The 23,838-nt window shown below is 46.7% G+C and overlaps 1 protein-coding gene across 1 annotated transcript in view; it reads left to right on the top strand.

The window, feature by feature from the left end:
• Positions 1-23,838, top strand: part of LOC115458879 (DNA topoisomerase 2-beta-like) — a 165,979-nt gene that overhangs the window by 48,074 nt on the left and 94,067 nt on the right. The window contains exon 6 of the mRNA XM_030188716.1: positions 19,265-19,487. Coding sequence (XP_030044576.1) covers positions 19,265-19,487 — 223 coding nt within the window. The remainder of the gene's footprint in view (positions 1-19,264; positions 19,488-23,838) is intronic.

The raw sequence follows: 23,838 nt of genomic DNA, 5'->3' as shown, positions 1-23,838 counted from the left end.
CTCATTCTGAGGTAGGGAGTTAATGTCATTCTCACGTTGGGAAACAAAAACCCACTGGTTCCTTTTGCTGAGTAGGTGTGGCCATAATGTAAACAACAATATAAAAAACCTAACAGACTTTCTAGACGATATAGTATTCTTACAAATGGATGTCTGTAGGTACTTACAGAGTCAATCTCAGCTTCCGTAAGTCCGATATTCAGGGAGTCCGTAGATGAACCTAAATATCATATTACCAAGAATCCTGCACTGATTTCTTGGCAAGGCACAGTGAAGAGATCAATCTTCTGAAACAAAAAATCTTTCACACCTAAAAAAAATAGTTTAAGAATTCCAACAGTGGATAAATATCAGTTTCAGAATTCTGACAGCTGATTCCAAAAAAGTATTTGAGCACTGAACAGTTTCTGCAATCCTGGCACTGAAACAGAAACTGAAAAAAGAAAAAATTAGGATCCTGAAATTGGCAGTATAATCTGTAGCTAAGAAGAAGTTATATATATATATCCCAGCTCAGATTTAAAAATATAACCCTATCTCAGATCTATTTTAATTTGCCAAAAACACATTATTAATTCCTCTGGAACTGAATTTTGAAAAGTATTATAAACTCTGACTCCACTTACATTAAACCAGTTTCTGGCTCGAAGGACCAAATGTTTATGGTGGAGTCTGGGGTTGTATATTCCCCTCTGCTAACCACTCAGTCTCAGGCTATAATATGTGGTAATTCTTTTTCTGGTCTTTCTACTTAACATAAGAAATATATCAATAGGGTTTTCTGCCTCCTTACACTCACCCCAAGATACAGTGGACCAACCACCCCCAAGATATGGGGGTGACAGAGAAAACAGAAGCTATGCTTCTTCGAAGGGAAAAGTCTTTATTCCTTACCAAGGCAATAACAAATAACAGTTTTTGAGAGGGAGAGAGAGACCAACGCTGTAAAGAGTTACACACTGTTGATCATCTCCGCCTCTGACTATACAATATAACAGTGCCTTATATATCCTTTTGTGCAATGCATTGAGCATCAATTCCCTCCCAAATCATACAGCCTTGCAACTTCAGCTAATTTCTGTCCTACTTCATTGTTTACATAAAATGGAACACACTATCTGTTATGGAATACAGAATACAATATCTAATTGTTTATGGAACACATCATCTTATAACAAGTCCAAGGTTTTCTTTTACAGGAGATTATAGTCGCCACTTTGCTACAGGAATCTCTCCCAAGACCCAGTCTTATCATTGTTTATGTCTCGTAACCTCAACACATCTTCACTTTCAAACTGTGTACATTCTCAGTGTCCTTGTGATATAGAGTCAGTGGCACCAATTCTGTCAGGGAGGGGATGACCACTCCTTGCTGGATCAGCATGACCTTGAATTCTCAGCAGAAAGCACAGAAAGATGTAGCTTTTAGGCATTTTAAGTTTGAGCCCTTAGCTTATGCAGTTCATGGGTCATAACTGACTTGTCAGTAGTCAGAAAAGTGCAAATCAGTTCAAAATATATCGTATCTGTTTTGTGGAATCAATATTTAATGTTTAATAATCACTTGATATAGTAACTGCAAACAGTCTCTCTTAAGAGTGTCACTCAGGTATCTCATTTATATTTGCTACTGTTGACAAGCCAAAATAAAAAATATATCCTTGAAGTGTTGTGCAATCAATATTAGTATTAGCGTTTAATACCCAGTCTGAAAAAGCAGGTATAAAGGTAGTTTACCAGTTTGATAGTATTTAATTAATTTAAGCTTGTATGCGTAAAACTTGAAATATTTTGGTGGCCCTTGGAGCTTTCTCATATTCACACTGCGGCCCTTTACATTAAAATGTTGGCGTCAACTGCACTATATTATCCAAGGTGTCAGTGAGGCTCCCTTCCTATAACACTAAATACTCCTCTGTTTTGATCCGTCTTCATTCCTTTAATTCCCTGTTCTGTGAGGCATATCAAGAATATTCCACTTATTTTCCTGTGCCTACTCTGCAGAGCGCCTTTGCTAAAATCCTGTATCCATGCAGACAACTTCCAGTCTGCTCTTGCCCTTTCAGTACTATGTCTGTCTGACATACTGTTGTGCCTCCAATCCTTGCTGTCACTTTGTTGCACTGACCTACCTCTTCAAAGTATTTCTGTCCAAACTATAGCCAAGTACTTCAATGACAAGGTTCACAAGGATAATCTTGGATTCTGTACTAGGTCACCTACATCTCCCCTTACCCCACTTCATTCTCATATTCTTCTTCAACCCCTGCCACTCTTTTTTTTTTTTTATGAACTCATAGATGAGGAAACTGTACATCTTCTCTCCTCCTCTAAACTCACTACCTGTTGCTCTGATCCCATTCTCACCCATCTACTCAGCTCTCTTCCATCTGTTGTATCCTTAGTCTATCACTTTTCCACTACAACTTTTCATGATGCTTTCAAACATGGTATAATTATACCACTCTTCCAAAAAAATAAAATCAACCCTTCACTGGGCCCTGTCTTCCAACTATTGTCCGTCCTGCTCCTCCTTTTCACATTCAAGCTGCTTTGAACTTGCTATTCGCTGCCACTGTCTTGATTTTATTTCATCTCAAGCTGTTCTTGATCCACTAAAATCTGTCTTTTTCCCTCTACATTTGACAAACGACCCATGCCAAAGTCTCCACTGACGATGTTGTGGCCAGATCCAAGGAGGTTTTCTCAATCCTTATCCTTCTTGACCTATCTGCTGCTTTTAACACTGTAGATCACCATATGCTCCTTGATACTGTATCCTTATTTGGAATTCAGGACTCTATTCTATCTTGGTTTTCCTCTTATCTTTTCCATTGCACGTTTAGTGTATCCTCTAGTGAATACTCTTCCACTGTTTAGATTATATGTATTATTCTTTCTCTGAGGACAAGCAGGCTGCTTGTTCTCACTGATGGGTGACGTCCACGGCAGCCCCTCCAATCGGAATCTTCACTAGCAAAAGCCTTTGCTAGCCCTCGCGCGCCGATGCGCACCGCGCATGCGCGGCCGTCTTCCCGCCCGAAACCGGCTCGTGCCGGCCAGTCTTCTTTTGTCCACGCTCGGTACGGTCGTGTTTCGCCGTTCGTGCCCCGGAAAGTTGACCTCGCGTGTCGTTTTCGACTCGTTCTTTCAAAGAAAGTTTGAGAAGTGTTTCGGGAAGATATTTTTTGGTTTTCCCTTCCCGTATTTCGAACTTTTCGCCCCGGTAAGTTTTCTTTCGTCGTCGGGGTAGGCCTTAGTTAGGCCTCGGTCGAAATTTTCTTCTCCCTATTTTTGTGGTGCCAATTTTCGCCATTTCGAGTTTTGATCTCGCTGGCGTGATTTTTCCGCCCATGACATCGAAGCCTTCCAGCGGCTTCAAGAAGTGCACCCAGTGCGCCCGGGTAATCTCGCTCACTGACAGGCACGCGTCGTGTCTTCAGTGTCTGGGGGCTGGGCACCGCCCTCAGGCCTGTAGTCTGTGTTCCCTTTTACAAAAGCAGACTCAGGTAGCGAGGTTAGCCCAGTGGAACATTTTGTTCTTGGGCTCTTCGTCGGCATCGGCACCGGGGGTATCGAGTGCATCGACGTCTCCAGCGTCCAGACCTTCATCCTCGGCCGCCAGTGTATCGAGGCATCGTCCCTCTGCATCGGCGCTGAGACATCGGACGACTGTGTCGATGTCGGTGGTACCGGGACCTCGTCTGCTGATGTCGTCGGACGGTGGTGCTTCGTCTGGAGTGCAGGTGAGGGCTGTCCATTCCCCTGCTGGTGGCGGTGAGCCTTCGGGTGGGTCTCCCCCCACCCTGAGGGCTCCTGCGGTACAGCCCCCCCCCCCCCCCGAGACCGACCCTCTTCGGTCTCGGCCCCGAGGAAGAGACGGTTGGATTCTACGTCCTCCTCGTCGGTGCCGGGAAGCGCCGGTGATGTGCTTCGCTCCAGAAAATCGAAGAAGCATCGACACCGGTCCCCTTCCCGTGTCGGCACCGAGAGCTCTGGGTCGCCGAGGGAGTCGGCACCCAGCAGGCATCGGCACCGAGAGGACCGCTCACCCTCTGTCCAAGAGGTGTCGATACGCTCCACTCTGCACAGCCCGGAACAGCCTCCACGCCCGGAACAGACTCTGACATCGACGCCTGCATCGACCTCCATGCCTTTTTCTGCAGCCGCTCTGAACGAGAGCCTCCGAACCGTTCTCCCAGAGATCCTGGGAGAGCTGTTGCGCCCTACCCCTCCGGTACCGGGGGTGCTTGCGCCACCGATACCGTCGAGCCAGGCGCCGGCTGGTCCATCGCCCAGGGTGAGGTCTCCGGCGTCGGTGCCGCGTGCGGTACCGACTGCGGTCGCCTCCCAGGAAGGCTCCCCGACTACGTCGGCGGAGGGAGCTTCGCCGGTGCGGGCAAGGGAGTCTACCTCTCGACGCTCCCACCGTGGCCGTGGTTCCACAGAGTCGAGCCGGGCACGGTTGCAGACACAGGTTCGTGAACTTGTGTCTGACATCGAGGGTGAGGCCTCGTGGGAAGAAGAGGAAGACATCAGATATTTCTCTGACGAGGAGTCTGAGGGTCTTCCTTCTGATCCCACTCCCTCTCCTGAAAGACAGCTTTCTCCTCCCAAGAGTCTGTCTTTCGCTTCCTTTGTCCGGGAGATGTCTACGGCCATCCCCTTCCCGGTGGTTGTGGAGGACGAGCCCAGGGCTGAAATGTTTGAGCTCCTGGACTATCCTTCTCCACCTACCCATGCATCATGTCCTAAAAAAGACATTGCTGGCGAACTGGACCAAGCCATTAACTAACCCCCACATTCCCAAGAAGATTGAGTCCCAGTACCGGATCCATGAGGACCCAGAGCTGATGCGCACTCAGTTGCCTCACGACTCTGGAGTTGTGGATTTGGCCCTAAAGAAGGCCAAGAGTTCTAGGGAGCATGCTTCGGCGCCCCCGGGCAAGGACTCTAGAACCTTGGACTCCTTTGGGAGGAAGGCCTACCATTCTTCTATACTCGTGGCCAAAATTCAGTCCTACCAGCTCTACACGAGCATACACATGCGGAACAATGTGCGGCAGTTGGCGGGCTTGGTGGATGCGCTCCCCCCTGAGCAAGCCAAGCCTTTTCAGGAGGTGGTCAGGCAGCTGAAGGCGTGCAGAAAATTCCTGGCCAGAGGGGTGTATGACACCTTTGATGTTGCGTCCAGGGCCGCTGCTCAAGGTGTGGTGATGCGCAGACTCTCATGGCTGCGTGCCTCCGACCTGGAGAATAGAATCCAGCAGCGGATTGCGGACTCGCCTTGCCGTGCGGATAATATTTTTGGAGAGAAAGTCGAACAGGTGGTAGAGCAGCTCCACCAGCGGGACACCGCATTCGACAAGTTCTCCCGCTGGCAGCCTTCAGCCTCTACCTCTACAGGTAGAAGATTTTTTGGGGGAAGGAAGACTGTTCCCTACTCTTCTGGTAAGCGTAGGTACAATCCTCCTTCTCGACAGCCTGCGGCCCAGGCTAAGCCCCAGCGCGCGCGCTCTCGTCAGCAGCGTGCGCCTCAGCAAGGCCCCTCGGCTCCCCAGCAAAAGCAAGGGACGAGCTTTTGACTGGCTCCAGCAGAGCATAGCCGACATCCAAGTGTCCGTGCCGGGCGACCTGCCAGTCGGAGGGAGGTTGAAAGCTTTTCACCAAAGGTGGCCTCTCATAACCTCCGATCAGTGGGTTCTTCAAATAGTCCAGCAAGGATACACCCTCAATTTGGCCTCAAAACCTCCAAATTGTCCACCGGGAGCTCAGTCTTACAGCTTCCAGCACAAGCAGGTACTTGCAGAGGAACTCTCCGCCCTTCTCAGCGCCAATGCGGTCGAGCCCGTGCCATCCGGGCAGGAAGGGCTGGGATTCTATTCCAGGTACTTCCTTGTGGAAAAGAAAACAGGGGGGATGCTTCCCATCCTAGACCTAAGGGCCCTGAACAAATATCTGGTCAAAGAAAAGTTCAGGATGCTTTCCCTGGGCACCCTTCTTCCCATGATTCAGGAAAACGATTGGCTATGCTCTCTGGACTTGAAGGATGCCTACACACACATCCCGATACTGCCAGCTCACAGGCAGTAGCTGCGATTTCAGCTGGGCACACGTCACTTCCAGTACTGTGTGCTACCCTTTGGGCTCGCCTCTGCGCCCAGGGTGTTCACAAAGTGCCTGGCTGTAGTAGCAGCGGCACTTCGCAGGCTGGGGGTGCACGTGTTCCCATATCTCGACGATTGGCTGGTAAAGAACACATCCGAGGCAGGAGCCCTGCAGTCCATGCAGATGACTATTCGCCTCCTGGAGCTACTGGGGTTTGTGATAAATTATCCAAAGTCCCATCTTCTCCCAGTGCAGAAACTCGAATTCATAGGAGCTCTGCTGGATTCTCGGACGGCTCGCGCCTATCTGCCAGAGGCGAGAGCCAACAACTTGTTGTCCCTCGTCTCGCGGGTGCGAGCGTCACAGCAGATCACAGCTCGGCAGATGTTGAGATTGCTGGGCCACATGGCCTCCACAGTTCATGTGACTCCCATGGCCCGCCTTCACATGAGATCTGCCCAATGGACCCTAGCTTCCCAGTGGTTTCAGGCTGCTGGGGATCTAGGAGACGTGATCCACCTGTCCACGAGTTTTCTCAAATCCCTGTATTGGTGGACGATTTGGTTCAATTTGACTCTGGGACGTCCTTTCCAAATTCCTCAGCCACAAAAAGTGCTGACCACGGACGCGTCTCTCCTGGGATGGGGAGCTCATGTCGATGGGCTTCACACCCAAGGAAGCTGGTCCCTCCAGGAACGCGATCTGCAGATCAATCTTCTGGAGTTACGAGCGATCTGGAACGCTCTGAAGGCTTTCAGAGATCGGCTGTCCCACCAAATTATCCAAATTCAGACAGACAACCAGGTTGCCATGTACTACGTCAACAAGCAGGGGGGCACCGGATCTCGCTCCCTGTGTCAGGAAGCCGTCAGCATGTGGCTCTGGGCTCGCCGTCATGGCATGGTGCTCCAAGCCACATATCTGGCAGGCGTAAACAACAGTCTGGCCGACAGGTTGAGCAGGATTATGCAACCTCATGAGTGGTTGCTCAATTCCCGTGTAGTGTGACAGATCTTCCAGGTGTGGGGCACCCCCTTGGTAGATCTCTTCGCATCTCGAGCCAACCACAAAGTCCCTCAGTTCTGTTCCAGGCTTCAGGCCCTCGGCAGACTGGCATCGGATGCCTTCCTCCTGGACTGGGGGGAGGGTCTGCTGTATGCTTATCCTCCCATACCTCTGGTGGGGAAGACTTTGTTGAAACTCAAGCAAGACCGAGGCACCATGATTCTGATTGCTCCTTTTTGGCCGCGTCAGATCTGGTTCCCTCTTCTTCTGGAGTTGTCCTCCGAAGAACCGAACCTCATCACGCAGGACGAAGGGGCTCTTCTGCATCCCAACCTCCGGTCCCTGGCTTTCACGGCCTGGATGTTGAGAGCGTAGACTTTGCCTCTTTGGGTCTGTCAGAGGGTGTCTCCCGCATCTTGCTTGCTTTCAGGAAAGATTCCACTAAGAGGAGTTACTTCTTTCTATGGAGGAGGTTTGCCGTCTGGTGTGACAGCAAGGCCCTAGATCCTCGCTCTTGTCCTACACAGACCCTGCTTGAATACCTTCTGCACCTGTCTGAGTCTGGTCTCAAGACCAACTCTGTAAGGGTTCACCTTAGTGCAATCAGTGCATACCATTACCGTGTGGAAGGTAAGCCGATCTCAGGACAGCCTTTAGTTGTTCGCTTCATGAGAGGTTTGCTTTTGTCAAAGCCCCCTGTCAAGCCTCCTACAGTGTCATGGGATCTCAATGTTGTTCTCACCCAGCTGATGAAACCTCCTTTTGAGCCACTGAATTCCTGCCATCTGAAGTACTTGACCTGGAAGGTCATTTTCTTGGTGGCAGTTACTTCAGCTCGTAGAGTCAGTGAGCTTCAGGCCCTGGTAGCCCAGGCCCCTTACACCAAATTTCATCATAACAGAGTAGTCCTAAGTTCTTGCCAAAGGTTGTGTCGGAGTTCCATCTGAACCAGTCAATTGTCTTGCCAACATTCTTTCCCCGTCCTCATTCCTGCCCTGCTGAACGTCAGCTGCACACATTGGACTGCAAGAGAGCATTGGCCTTCTATCTGGAGCGGACACAGCCCAACAGACAGTCCGCCCAATTGTTTGTTTCTTTTGATCCCAACAAGAGGGGAGTGGCTGTAGGAAAACGCACCATATCCAATTGTCTAGCAGATTGCATTTCCTTCACTTACGCCCAGGCGGGGCTGGCTCTTGAGGGTCATGTCACGGCTCATAATGTTAGAGCCATGGCAGCGTCGGTAGCCCACTTGAAGTCAGCCACTATTGAAGAGATTTGCAAAGCTGCGACGTGGTTTTCTGTCCACACATTCACATCTCATTACTGCCTGCAGCAGGATACCCGACGCGACAGTCGGTTTGGGCAGTCAGTGCTTCAGAATCTGTTCGGGGTTTAGAATCCAACTCCACCCCCCTAGGCCCATGTTTGTTCTGTTCCAGGCTGCACTCTCAGTTAGTTGGTAAATTTTTTAGGTCAATCTCAGTTATGTCCTCGCCGTTGCGAGGCCCAATTGACCATGTTTGTTGTTTTGAGTGAGCCTGGGGGCTAGGGATTCCCCATCAGTGAGAACAAGCAGCCTGCTTGTCCTCGGAGAAAGCGAATGCTACATACCTGTAGAAGGTATTCTCCGAGGACAGCAGGCTGATTGTTCTCACAAACCCGCCCGCCTCCCCTTTGGAGTTGTGTCTTCCCTAGTCTTTGTCTTGCTACATATGAGACTGGCCGGCACGAGCCGGTTTCGGGCAGGAAGACGGCCGCGCATGCGCATCGGCGCGCGAGGGCTAGCAAAGGCTTTTGCTAGTGAAGTTTCCGATTGGAGGGGCTGCCGTGGACGTCACCCATCAGTGAGAACAATCAGCCTGCTGTCCTCGGAGAATACCTTCTACAGGTATGTAGCATTCGCTATATATGTAGATGTTCCGTGTCATCCCTCCAGACCAGTCTAGATGATTGGATTATGTTCTCCTGTCAGCAGGTGGAGACTGAGAACTAATGATATGGCATTACCACTTAAGTATCCAGAGCAGCCAGTGGCCAGTCAGTTTGTATTTCTCATTCTCCAGTAGGTGGTAGGATGAGTTATCTTGTGCATCCAGGATTCTGTCTTAAGACTCCTCTCTTCTTTGTCTATACTTATTCCCTTGGTGCTTTGATCTCTTGTGCTACTGCCTCCCAGATCTACCTCTCCACACCAGACATTTCACCAGAAAACAAGTCTCAGCCTGCTTGTCTGACATTGCTGCCTGGATGTCCCACCACCATCTAAAATGGAACATGGCCAAGACTGAGCTGCCTTTCTTTCCCCCTAAATCCGCCTTTCTTCTTTTCCCATTCTCTTTCTGTGCATAACACTGCCATTCTTCCTCTCTCCTCAACTTATAACCGTGGGGTAGACTTTGACTTCTCTTTCTGTTTCCCGTTCTCTGTCCATTTTGTTGTTGTTTGATTATTTTATCAATGCATTTAATCCCCTTTCTCTTTTTTTTTTTCTCTTCTTAAGCTCCCTTTTAATTGGCCCACAAAATTATTTTTGATTTCTTTTTTTTTTTTTTTTTTTTGTCCTCTTTGGTGTGTGTCAGCCAGCTGCTCGAGGTGGGAGTTTGGGGGTCTAGTTAAGGGAGACACTGTAGCTGAATGTCTCTCGCTGCAATCTAGCAATATCGAGCAGGAATTGCTGCCAGTTGAGGATGTAAGATTGTGGGGTTTTTTTGTGACTCTGCTTTTTTAGCATTTTTTTTTTCTCTTGTAGTTAGTGTGGGGAAGGGTGTCTGAGGTAGTTTCTGCTAGTTTCACTTTGTCAGTGATATGTTTGTTTTTTTTTTTTTTTACAAAGAGCTGCAATTTTTAGGGGTTGTAGTGACATAGTTGCATGAGTTTTAAGGTATTTTGTTCTTTTATGTGGCCCTTTGTAGATGTTTTTAATGTTTTAATTGCAAAAGCATCCTTTGGCTGGTCTCAATGATGTATTTATAGCTTCTTTATACAGTTAGCTGTCCAAACAATTTTTTTTAATATGATCGATCTATATGGTTGTAAACATTTTTTTTTATACATGGTGTGGAAATACATCCAGCTATTTTGGGCAATATGGTATGAGCAAGTGATTTCAGCAGCACCCTTGGTGGTATTCCTTTGAGTATTTTTGATTTGCTACCTGGATTTGAAATGTAATGTGATGTATCATTTATATTCCTCTAACTCCCAAAATGGATCAAAGCGGATTACACATAAGTATTAGAGAGAGAAAATGGTTACGTTAAATACCTTTTTAAACAAAAATGAATTTCTTTGCTCCTTGTTAAAGACTTGAATAGACCTGAAGCAGACTGAATTTTCTAAGATTTTCCTATAACAATTTTTTAAATGTTATATTCATTTTTCTTTACTTTTTCTCCGTCTTATTCATGCTAGTTTTTACATTTTTCTGTTTGTATTGTTTTTCTGTATTCTTTCATTAGTGCGCCTTTCAGAGGTTAACACGTTTTAATTGTAAGAACATTTTTGGTTGGTCCTAATTATGTTTTAAAGTGCTAGATATTAAATATATTGTCTGTTAAGGATTATTTATCCCTATATGGGTATACGTTTTTGGATGCAGTGGTATGGAAACCCCCTCAGGTAATATGGTATTTATGTATATTTTTATTACTCCCTCCAGAAGCCATTTACTTGTTTGATACTTAACTTTGTTTGTCCGAATTTGTTGGTAAAGTATATGAGGCAACGATCTCCTTTTTCATATTTTTGTTTTTGTTGTTTTCAATTTTTAATTTTTTTCTACCTCTCTATCTCTAAGGCCCTTCTTATTACTCTGTTATATGATATACTGCCCTGACATCATTTCTATATCTATTTTATATGAATTCCCGGAAGCAGGCTTCTTGTCAAAACATGTTGGGTATCTAACGTTTAATATTTTTAATTATGAAATCAGATAGTGGACAGTGACTATATGTTCACTAACGGTGTTTGTTCTTGGCAACCTTCCACATTGTATCATTTGATTTGTTTGTGTGTTTTTAGTAGATTAAATTTATTTTTGTATTCATTTACATAAATTTTTGATGGTTATTACCTGATTGCTTTTGTGTTGTATATTATCTTCTACCAGTGTCAGTACAGTGACATAACTCTTCCTCTCAGGTTGCTCCGTTGGCTCCCTCTCCATTTCTGTATGCAGTTCAGACTTCTGCTGACTTACAAGCTTATTTATTTTGCAGCTTCTTTCTTACTCTCCTTACACCCCTCCCCAGGAACTCCATTTTTCAGGTGTCACTCTTCATCTGTTTTCTTCTCCTCCACCGCCAACTCTAGACTCTGTTCTTTCCATCTTCCCGTGCTGTATGCCTTGAAATAGACTTCCTGAGTTGGTACATCATGCTGTGTGTGGCCCTATTCAAATTGAGGCTAAAAGCCCAATGTTTTTTTAGGCTGCTTTTATTTCTAAATTTCTTAATTTCTGTTTAATACTCATACTGTTTTAACCATGCCCATAATAATTTGTGCTGTGTGTCTTGTCTTAGATAGATTATGAACTCTGTTGAGCAGGGACAGTCTTTTATTTGTGTGTATACAGCACTATATACATTTAGTGGTGCAATAGAAATAAGTAGTAGTCCATAGGAAGGAGTGCTGATGCTCAGATCTTTATATGTAGTTCTGAGCTTTGGGAGAACTGTTCTATCATGGTACCTGAAATGAAATCACTCACTTCCTTAGCATCCCTCCGGACCGGCCCAGGATTGGACTGATGGGTTGTGCACGTCTACCAGCAGGAGGAGACTGAGAAAAAACTTTGACTAGATAGCCAATAAGAGCCCTGGTCATGTGACCCTAGCCTCAGTATTTTCTCAGTCTCCCAGCAGGTAGGAAGTGAGCCCATTAGTCTCTTTCTAAATTTCTAGTTTTTTTATTATTATATCTTTCTCTGTGCCACAGGAATTCTTTGAGGCTGGTTAGGTTTGGTCAGCTGATTAGCTAAGCCTCAGGGGGGTATACTCGGGTGCCCCGGGTCACTCCCCCTCTTCCTCCCCATCTCCCTTCTATTCTACTAATCTCTAAGGGAAGGGTTCCTCTTTTGGTTAGCAAAGAGGTCTTACCTTTGGGAGAGGCAGCCAGATTAAAGTATATAAGCTCTGTATTCCCCATTGTTTTAACGAGCAGGCAGCTCTGTTTACGTTTTGGGGTGTCTGTATTGTGTCTCTCTTTAAAAAAAAAAAAAATAAATAAAAGAACGAACGAACCAAAGAGCACAAGTTTTGTTTTGGTATTGTGCTTGTCTTTCGTTTCGCTAGGTTATTATTACTAGCGCTGAAGAGCGGAGTGTTTTTTCTAAGATTTAAAGAATAACGGGACTTAGGCGCGAACCGCGTACACGCGTGCACACGCGTCCCCGCCATGTCTGAGAAACTTAAACGATGCGCTGTTTGCCAGCGTCGGGGGGTTTCTTCTACTGGCGCCTGTAAATATTGTACCGCGCCAGGAGCAGCGTCCTCGTCTGTTTTGCCTACGACGTCGGCCTCTCTGTTGTCGGTATCGGGTCCCTCGCCGTCGCGGTCCTCGTCTGCAGCTCCTGAGGAGTTAGGCGCGCCTCCGGAGGCCGCCCCGGCGAATTTGGCGTGAACGGCGGCCATTTTGATTCCTACTCCGTCTTCTCCTTCGCGTATTCAGCAGCCTGCGGCCCTAGGTCTTTCAGATGCTGATACGTTGAATTCGGGAGCTCTGGTGCAATCTGGGGCCACTCAGGCAGGGGGTTTTCCTCCTGAGTTTGTGCTCCAGATGTACCAGGCGTTTTTGATGCACAGAGGCGATGCAGGAGCTGGGACAGCAGATGCTGTCACACCTAAACCTCCACCTCCTAAAAAGGTTAGGGAACATGTGTTCCATGGGGATTTTTGGTCCGATCGCGATCAGGAGATGCCCTATCTGGAAGAGGAGGAAGATTTTGAAGACAATGCCTGTACTGATCCTGATTTTTCGCTCTCAGATCCGGAGGCGGCAGCTTTTGCCCAGGGGGATGATCCCGCCATGGCTAGGATTTTTCACAAAGATGACTTGCAGGAGCTCATTTCTATGGTCTCCTCTACTTTGAATTTTGAAGATGTTACGCCGGTTTCACAAACCCGTAAGGTAGACTTCTTGATTAAGGGGTCTAGATCCGCGCCCAAAACTTTTCCCATGCATCAGGACATTTGGGATGTTATTAAAGCGCAATGGGAGGTTCCAGATGCAGCTTTCCGTCCGACTAGATCTATGTCTCGGCTCTATCAGATTCCAGAAACGGATAAAGCTATGCTTAAGGTGCCGGTCGTGGATGCAGTGGTGTCGGCGGTTACTAAGCGGAATACGGTTCCCGTGGATGGAGGCACGGCTCTTCGGGATGTTCAGGACAGAAGACTAGATTCTCTGCTCAGGAATAGTTTTGATGTTTCTTCCTTGGCAGTTCAGGCTGCCATTTGTGGTTCCTTGGTGGCTAGATCTTGCTTTAGGTGGGCAGAGAGAGTCCTGGACAGGACTTCGGATGATCTTCATTCCATCGATGTTGACGTGGCTAGAATTGAGACAGGGGCGGCTTTTCTGGCTGATGCCCTCTATGATTTGTTGCGAGCATCTTCTAAGTCTTTGGCTTTGGGGGTCGCTGCTTGCAGATCTCTGTGGTTGAAAGGTTGGTCGGCGGATGCGGCCTCCAAGTCAAAGTTGAGCAAGTTTCCTTTTAAAGGTTCTTTCTTGTTTGGAGAAGAATTGGATAAGTTGGCTAATTCCTTGGGAGATGCTAAGGTTCCTCGCCTACCGCAAGATAGACCTCGTCTGTCCACTCGGGGTTCTTTGTTTGGTAGGAGTTCTGTGAGAGGTTTCCGGAAGTTTCAGGCTGGTCGAGGTTTTCAGCCTCAGAGGTCTAGGTTTGGCAATAGGATTCAGTCCTTTCGGGGTTCTCGCAGAGGAGCAGGTTTCTCCAATCCAGGCTTTCGATCCCAGAGTCGTCCGTCCCAATGAAGGTGCGGGGGCCTCTCCTCTGGTCCCTGTCGGAGCTCGTCTTTCTCAGTTCTATCAGAGGTGGGCCCACATTACTTCAGATCAGTGGGTCTTGGAGGTTGTTCGAGACGGTTATGCCTTAGAGTTCGCAAGACCTATTTCAGACGCCTTTCTGGAGTCTCCCTGCCGCTCTCCTCTCAAGGCGAGGGTGGTTCGGGACACTCTACAGAGGCTCTTAGATCTTCAGGCTATCACTCCAGTCCCTCCTTCCGAGTACAGGCAAGGCCGGTGTTCCATTTATTTTGTAGTTCCAAAGAAGGAAGATGCCTTCCGACCTATCTTAGATCTCAAAGCTGTCAATTGCGCTCTCAGAGTCACAAGCTTTCGTATGGAGACGCTGCGGTCAGTCATCGTGGCAGTGCGCCAGGACGAGTATTTGACAGCGTTAGATCTCACAGAGGCCTATTTACATATTCCTATTCGTCCAGCTCACCACAAGTTCTTGCGCTTTGCAATTCTAGGACGGCATTACCAGTTTCGAGCATTGCCCTTCGGTCTTGCGACGGCTCCACGCACATTTACCAAAGTCATGGTCGTGGTTGCAGCGGCCCTCAGAAAAGAAGGGATTCTTGTTCATCCATACCTAGACGACTGGTTAATCAGAGCGAAGTCTTATCAGGAAAGTTGTCGAGTCACAGGTCGAGTGATGCAGTTTTTGCAGTCTCTAGGTTGGGTGGTAAATGTAGCCAAGAGTCGGTTAGTTCCTTCTCAGTCTCTGGAGTATTTGGGAGTTGTGTTCGACACAGCGCGGGGCCGAGTCTTTCTGCCGCAGGCCAGGATTGTAAAGCTTCAGGTCCAGATAAGGGAGTTACTTCAGCACCACCGTCCATGTGCTCGGGATTATCTTCAGGTGCTCGGTTCCATGGCAGCCACTATAGAGGCAGTACCCTGGGCCAGGCTTCATATGAGGCCTCTTCATTGGTCCCTTCTCCTCCCGGTGGTCCTCTGAGGGATTCACTACTGATGCGACTACCTCTCCGTAACCGAGAATGCAGCTCCCTGTTTTGGTGGCTGCGGATGAAGAATTTGACGGTAGGAATGCCTTTGGAGTCTCCTCGGTGGATACCGTTAACAACAGATGCCAGTCTCCGAGGCTGGGGAGCGCATTGTCTAGGCAAGTGGACTCAGGGTCTCTGGTCTCAACTGGAAGCCATTCAATCAATCAACTTTTTGGAGACCAGGGCGATTCGGTTGGCTCTGCAACACTTCAGTTCTCTTCTGGTAGGCAAAGCGGTGCGGGTCCTTTCAGACAATGCCTCGGCAGTGGCCTATATCAACCGCCAGGGAGGAACGAGATGCCGACTATTGTGTCGGGAGGCGGAGAGTCTCCTTTCCTGGGCGGAAGTTCATCTAACGGCCATTTCAGCATCCCACGTAGCAGGAGTGGAGAACGTTCAAGCCGACTTCCTCAGTCGCCACACTCTCGATCCGGGAGAATGGACTCTCAGCGCTCAGGCGTTTCGGGTTATAGTGGAGCACTGGGGCACTCCAGTTCTCGATCTTTTTGCCACCAGTCTCAACTCAAAGGTCCCTCGGTTCTTCAGTCGACGAAGGGATGCAAGAGCGGCAGGGGTAGATGCTCTCTTGCAGCAGTGGCCCCCCGACCTTCTTTATGCGTTTCCTCCTTGGCTGCTAATAGGGCGTCTCCTGCAGAGGATCGAAGAACACAGAGGACCGGTAATTCTGGTGGCACCGGACTGGCCTCGGCGTCCTTGGTACGCGGATCTGCAACGTCTGTCGGTGGCGCCTCCTTTTCGACTCCCGGTGCACAAGGCTCTGTTGGTACAAGGGCCAGTCCCACATCCAGATCCGGCTCGATTTTGTCTTACGGCTTGGCTCTTGAATGAGCCCGTTTAGCTAAGCGGGGTTTTTCACAACCAGTGATTTCCACCATGCTTCGTTCTCGTCGGCGTTCCACCTCTCTGAACTATATTCGCACTTGGAGAATTTTTGAGGCTTGGTGTGTAGAGGCTGACATTCGTCCTTTCGGCGCGTCAGTGGCTCAGATGTTAGATTTTCTACAGCGAGGGTTTGATAAAGGGCTGTCTCTTTCTTCTCTTAAGGTGCAAGCGGCAGCTCTTTCCTGTTTCAGAGGTAGGATTAGGGGTAGGTCTTTTGCTAGGCTGCCCGATGTAGTACGTTTTTTGAAGGGAGTCAGTCTTCTTCGTCCTCCGGTTAGGTCAGTGTTCCCATCTTGGGATCTTAATCTGGTCCTTTCGTCTTTGACAAAGCCTCCATTTGAGCCATTGCGTGCATGTTCGTTGAAGGATTTGACTCTTAAGACAGTGTTTTTGGTGGCTATTGCGTCGGCTAGGAGAGTCTCGGAGTTGCAAGCTTTCTCATGTAGATCTCCATTTCTGCAATTTTCAAAGGAACGAGTGGTTCTTCGTCCGGTGCCTTCCTTTTTGCCTAAGGTGCTGTCTCGATTTCATCTGTCCCAGTCAGTGTTTCTGCCGGTTCTAGGAGCGGCCTCAGGGACGCAGGAATAGAGACGGTTGCATACTCTGGATGTTAAGAGGGTGCTTAAACGGTATCTCGCAGTTACTGAGGATTTTCGTCGCACGGACCGTCTTTTCCTTCTGTTGGCCGGTCACCGTAAAGGTTTGTCGGCTTCTAAGCCCACGTTATCTAGGTGGATCAAAGAGATGATAGCGTCAGCCTACCTTTTGGCAGGTAAGGCAGTCCCGGACTCGGTTAAAGCTCATTCAACTAGAGGGCAGGCAGCGTCCTGGGCCGAGTGTTCCTTGGTTCCGCCAGCGGAGATTTGTAAGGCAGCTTCGTGGTCTTCTCTCCATTCCTTTTCTAAGCATTACAGGCTTGATGTTCAATGTCGGCAAGAGGCAGTCTTTGCGTCGCGGGTAATCTTAGCAGGTTTGCTGGGGTCCCTCCCGTAGGACTACTGCTTTGTTACGTCCCATCAGTCCAATCCTGGGCTGGTCCGGAGGGATGCTAAGGAAGGAGAAATTAGACCTTACCTGCTAATTTGCTTTCCTTTAATCCCTCCAGACCGGACCGGCCCAGGCCCCTCCCGTGTGATATATTTCTGTCTAGTTCTCTATGTTCCATGGTTTGCAGAGATGTGTTCAGTTCTTTGTTTGTTGAGCTGTTTTGTTTGCAAGTTAAACAATAAATAAATGGGTTAAAAAAAAAAAAAAAGACACATTTTCTATTAAGGCCATACCGCTGCTCTGGTAAGGGTATGTGGTGAGCCATTATAGTTTAGGCCATACCGCTGCTCTGGTAAGGGTATGTGGTGAGCCATTATAGTTTGGCCATACCGATGCCCTGGTTAGGGTACTTGGTGAGCCATTATGATAAGGCCATACCGATTCTCTGGTTAGAGTTTTCGGTGAGCCATTATGACAAGGCCATACCGCTGCTCTGGTGAGAGTTGTCGGTGAGCCTTTGAGCACGTCTTCAACAGTGCTCCCTGGTTGCTTGAATTCCTTGGGGCACAGACTGTTCTTCTTCTTCTTTCTGCTTTGTTATTTAAATACTGAGGCTAGGGTCACATGACCAGGGCTCTTATTGGCTATCTAGTCAAAGTTTTTTCTCAGTCTCCTCCTGCTGGTAGACGTGCACAACCCATCAGTCCAATCCTGGGCCGGTCCGGAGGGATTAAAGGAAAGCAAATTAGCAGGTAAGGTCTAATTTCTCCTTGTATGATTGATTTAATCCTGCTGTTTGGGGAAACATTTGTTACTGGTAAGTAGCTTTGCTGTTTCATCACTGGAGCATGTCCTCTAGCAGAAATCTTATAGGGCAGGAGTAGGCAACTCCGGTCCTCGAGAGCCGCAGGCAGGTCAGGTTTTCAGGATATCCACAATGAATATGCATGAGATAGATTTGCATACCATGGAGGCAGTGCTTGCAAATCTATCTCCTGCATATTCATTGTGGATATTCTGAAAACCTGACCTGCCTGCGGCTCTAGAGGACCGGAGTTGCCTACCCCTGACATAGGGGATGGGAAAGAATGGTGATATTCGGTCTAGCAATCGTCTGAACCCAAGGGAGCTGGTGGAATTCAAAATGGCGTGGGATGACACACAGGATCTCTAATTAGAAAATGAATGGTATAAAAAACAAAAGTTAAAAGGGTTGCATATGTGTTTGCATGTCAAGTGGTGCTTAGATGGCAACTTTGGCTGTATCAAATAAGGCCGGTGCTGGGCTGGCTTGTACTGTCTGAGTCCCATATATAGCAATCCAGTTTAGGATGGGCTATAGAGAGCTTCGATAATATCAGTAATTTGAAACGTGAGGACAGTGCTGGGCAGATTTTTATGGTCTGTGTCCCGCAAATGACAAGACGGATTTGGATGGGCTTTGGCGGCACCCCCGGTAGTTAGAATATAAGGACAGAGCTAAGTGGACTTTTACGGTCTATGTCCCAGAAACAACAAAAAGACTATGATCAAGTATATAATATCGCGTTCATTGTTGATTTAATCTAGAATTGAGAATGAATGTGACTGTTGGGCAGACTGGATGTTCAGGTCTTTATCTGGCGTCACTTACTATGTTACTATGTAATAAAAGGATTTGTGCCTTCAAAATGAGTCTAAATTTGCCAATAGCAGGAAGTGAGTCTAAGGGTTTTTTTGAGTGAATGCTAAAGGTTCTTAAAATAAGAATGCTTTGATAACTACCACCATCCTTACAGGTAGCACACACTTCTCTTCTTAGTGAGTGTATTTTGAAATGGCATTTACAGCTCTCAGAGATGAGGATAGTGTTTGTATTGCTTTTTGGTGATGGGTGTTGAGCAACCTTACAACCTAAACAAGTTTCATGCCCATGCAACTACCTTCCTAATTAGATTGTAAGCTCTGTCGAGCAGAGACTGTCTCTTCATGTTCGTGTACAGCACTGCGTACGTATAGTAGCGTTTTAGAAATAAGTAGTAGTAGTTGTTGTTTCATGTCAACAGTACTGTCTTAGACTCCTTTTGTAATCTTTCTTTGCTAGCTAAGTAGTCGTCTTTCTGAAAAAAGTATATCTATACATTAATGTGGAAAGAGTTTTGGGTAGCCAGTTCCTTATTTTGTGGCTTCTGTCTAATAGAATTGAAAGTCTGATTAATGCATTAAAATACTTCTTCTTTTTCCCTTAGCTGAAAGGCCCAAATATACATTTGATTTCTCAGAAGAGGAAGATGCTGATGATGATGATGATGACGATGACAATGTTAGCAATACTAATCACAACAATTTAGATGACCTGAAAGTAAAAGCCTCTCCAGTTATAAATAACCAGGATGATGATGATGATCCTTCAGACAGTTTATATAAGGAAGATGAGGACTTCCCCCCAGTTAAATCAAAACCATCCTCAGAGTAAGTTAAGCCATACCAAAAAGGTGCTTTCATCCTCTGGATTCCATTATTGCCCAGTCAAGTAATGCATGCTTCCAATATATACTTAATATCCTTATCGTTGTAAACTATATATATAAATTTGGGGGGGGGGAGTGGGTTTCCCCCTTATTTCTCCAGACCAGTTGAAATGCTTGGTTTATGCTCTCCTGCCAGCAGGTGAAGACAGAGAAGTAATGACTTCCAATATCACCACTTCAGTATCTAGTGGCCAGTCAGTTTGTATTTATCAGTCTACAGCAGGCGGTAGGTTGAATTATTTTGTGCATCCTTGGCTTGATATGGTAGGATTTTATTCTGTTGTTTTTCTGGAACAAATTTTATTTTTTTAAAAAGTGTTACTTAATTACACTACCCTAGGGTTATTGGAAGTGGCTGAGGACGGTTTTCTATCCGTTGGAGTCAGGTGATGTCTTGGCAGTTTGTTTCTGCCCTCCCACCCCCCCACCCCCAATAAAATAGTATTATAAACCCCAAATTATATCTTTTCTTGGTCCATTGTCCTTCAGGTTTGAAAATTCCTTAGGTTCCAATACTGAGGAGACTGCAGACTGTTTTGTGCATCTGTCATTTTTTCTTAGGTAGGGAACTGTCTGTACTATGGAAGCTGCAAAAGACAACTACAACAACAACAACAAAAAAAAGACCATATTTGATTCAGCAGAAAGCACAGTTTGACCCAGGGTTGAGAGAGACTTAATTTTCTTTTCAGTTCCAGCCCCCTCAAGTGCTCAGGCTGCTTGGGTGTATTGCCTGTCAGGGTGTGATTGTCCAAAAGTGTATGTGCTAGGGTGGGGTGCTCTGTTCAGTCTTGATGGTGTCTGGGCACCTTTGTTACTGTAAAGAAAGTCTTGTCATCTCTTGTCTAACTAATTCCGTGGAATGGAGCACTGGCATTTTGGTGGGAACCACCACCATTTTTAATCCACTCTGTGATTCCGAGATTAGATGCGCTTGCTGCTTTATCTCCTATGCATGCATAATCTTTGGGGACCTCTTGAGTCCAATGTGGTGTTTCTAAATGCTCCAGAATTTCAGAAGAGGATGAGCTAGAATGTTCTGCTGATTTGGGAAAGCAAGGCCAGAATTCTTTGGACCAGTTGTTGGATCTTGTGCAAGAGATGTTTTTTCTACAGGAGAGGATCTTTCTATTGTACAATTTTATTTTATTTTTTTTAAGTGTTAAGAGTTGTCAGTTTCTCATTAGGTTGACATTAAATATTGCAAATCCGTCTTAACTAATGCTAACATGGGTGAACCTCTGTTGGTAGGAATTAGCATTTCAAGTACACAGGGCCATGAAGTACTTAATTTCTCCAAAGTGGGAGACACTGGATGAAGAGTTTCCAAGTAGGGCAGTCTGACCAAGCTGCACCCTCTTTTCCTGGAGAAAAAGGAAGGACTACATCTTCCTAAGGTGAAGATGACCATTCCAGTAAAAGACCATAGCATGGAGGTGGTTCTAAAGTACACCATTGACGTTTGAGCCTTGGCCTTGCAAGCAGCAATTTATGGGGGTTATGAAGTCTGCTGCTTTTCAGTGGACAGAGCAGTATTCGGAAGGTTCCTTACAAGATTTATTGGAGGACACTTGTTTAGTGGATTCCCTTGAGATGGGGGCTGTTTGTCTGTTAGATACATTGTACAATCTTATTAGGGCTTCAGTCAAGAATATGGCCTTATTTGTAGCTCTTGATAAGATCTTTTTGGATTCTAAGATACCTCAGCTTCCAGAACATAGACTGAAATCAGCAGCTAGAGGTTTATCGAGTAGAGGTAGCTTTAGAGATTACAGAAGAGTTAGACTGGGAAAATTAGTGATATGCAGCCGTAGTTGTTTTCTCTTCAGATGTCATTTCTTTCAAGGGGGTCAAGATGCCACTTCAGGTACTTCGAGCCTCCAGTAATCCACATTGAAGGTTTGTGGGCCCAGCCTTCGGCATCCTCTTGTTGGAGGTCAGTTAAAATAGTTTTATTGGAGGTGGGCCCAGGTAACTACAGATCAAAGGGTTCTTGAGACTATGTGGAATGGTTAAGCCTACAGTCTCCTTGTTGTTCTACATGGAAGGACTTTTGAAGAAACGCTAGTCAGATTGCTACAATCAGAAGCAGTAGTCTTTTTCTCCAGGAGAGGAAGGAACAGACAGTTACTCCATCTACTTTGTCGTTTGGGGGGGAGGGGGGGGGAAAGAAGAGGCTTTACATCTGATTTTGGATCAAAAAAGAGTCAAAAGATTCCTCAAAGTGCCTTATTTTTAGATGTAAACTTTGAAGTCATTGATCGTGGCAGATCGTCAAGGAGAATTTTTAATCTTCATAGATCTTACGGAAGCTTACCTACACATTCCTGTTTGCCACACTCATCAACATTTCCTGCATTTTGCAGTTCTAGGGCAGCATTTCCAATTTTATGGTCTTCCCTTTGACCTAACTATGGTGTGCAGAACTTCCTTCAAGGTAATCGTAGTAGTTAACAGCTGCCTTTCAAAAGGAAGGTATTTTAGTACATTCCTGTCTGGATGATTGGAACATTCGCATGAAGTCTTACAAAGAAATTGTAAGGGTCACCAGTTGAGTAGTGGAGTTTCAAGATTTGGGATGGGTGCTCATCAAAGAGCAAGCTTATATGTTCTCAAACTCTGGAATACTTGGGAACAACACTTTGACACTCTGCAAGGCAGAGTGTTTGTCCTGAGGGAGTGCAGTGAAGTTGCAGCTTCAGGTCCAGAATCTGATTGCTCAGTACAATTCAGTGATGTGAGACCACCTGCAAGTGTTGGGTTCCATGGCAGCAACTTTGGAATTGGTCCCATGGGCGAGTGCTCACATGTATCTTATACAAAGAGCTACCAAGACAAGATATTATTTGGGGTTTATTGGGGGGGGTGGGGGGGGGGGGAGAGGGCAGAACCTGGAACTGCCAAGACTGCCTGACTCCAATGGACAGAAAACCAACCTCAGCCACTTCCAATAACCCTAGGGCAGGATAATTAAGTAACACTTTTTAAAAAACAAAATTTGTTCCAAAAAAACAACAGAATAAAATCCTACCATACCAAGCCAAGGATGTACAAAATAATTCATTCGCCACAAAGACAAGATGTTGAAGTCATTTTGCATCTACAGTGGTGGAAATAAGTATTTGATCCCTTGCTGATTTTGTAAGTTTGCCCACTGACAAAGACATGAGCAGCCCATAATTGAAGGGTAGGTTATTGGTAACAGTGAGAGATAGCACATCACAAATTAAATCCGGAAAATCACATTGTGGAAAGTATATGAATTTATTTGCATTCTGCAGAGGGAAATAAGTATTTGATCCCCCACCAACCAGTAAGAGATCTGGCCCCTACAGACCAGGTAGATGCTCCAAATCAACTCGTTAACTGCATGACAGACAGCTGTCGGCAATGGTCACCTGTATGAAAGACACCTGTCCACAGACTCAGTGAATCAGTCAGACTCTAACCTCTACAAAATGGCCAAGAGCAAGGAGCTGTCTAAGGATGTCAGGGACAAGATCATACACCTGCACAAGGCTGGAATGGGCTACAAAACCATCAGTAAGACGCTGGGCGAGAAGGAGACAACTGTTGGTGCCATAGTAAGAAAATGGAAGAAGTACAAAATGACTGTCAATCGACAAAGATCTGGTGCTCCACGCAAAATCTCACCTCGTGGGGTATCCTTGATCATGAGGAAGGTTAGAAATCAGCCTACAACTACAAGGGGGGAACTTGTCAATGATCTCAAGGCAGCTGGGACCACTGTCACCACGAAAACCATTGGTAACACATTACGACATAACGGATTGCAATCCTGCAGTGCCCGCAAGGTCCCCCTGCTCCGGAAGGCACATGTGACGGCCCGTCTGAAGTTTGCCAGTGAACACCTGGATGATGCCGAGAGTGATTGGGAGAAGGTGCTGTGGTCAGATGAGACAAAAATTGAGCTCTTTGGCATGAACTCAACTCGCCGTGTTTGGAGGAAGAGAAATGCTGCCTATGACCCAAAGAACACCGTCCCCACTGTCAAGCATGGAGGTGGAAATGTTATGTTTTGGGGGTGTTTCTCTGCTAAGGGCACAGGACTACTTCACCGCATCAATGGGAGAATGGATGGGGCCATGTACCGTACAATTCTGAGTGACAACCTCCTTCCCTCCGCCAGGGCCTTAAAAATGGGTCGTGGCTGGGTCTTCCAGCACGACAATGACCCAAAACATACAGCCAAGGCAACAAAGGAGTGGCTCAGGAAGAAGCACATTAGGGTCATGGAGTGGCCTAGCCAGTCACCAGACCTTAATCCCATT

This window comes from Microcaecilia unicolor, unplaced genomic scaffold (assembly GCF_901765095.1).
Source record: "Microcaecilia unicolor unplaced genomic scaffold, aMicUni1.1, whole genome shotgun sequence".
NCBI classification, from domain to species: Eukaryota; Metazoa; Chordata; class Amphibia; order Gymnophiona; family Siphonopidae; genus Microcaecilia; species Microcaecilia unicolor.
This window is presented reverse-complemented; position numbering and strand designations above follow the sequence as displayed.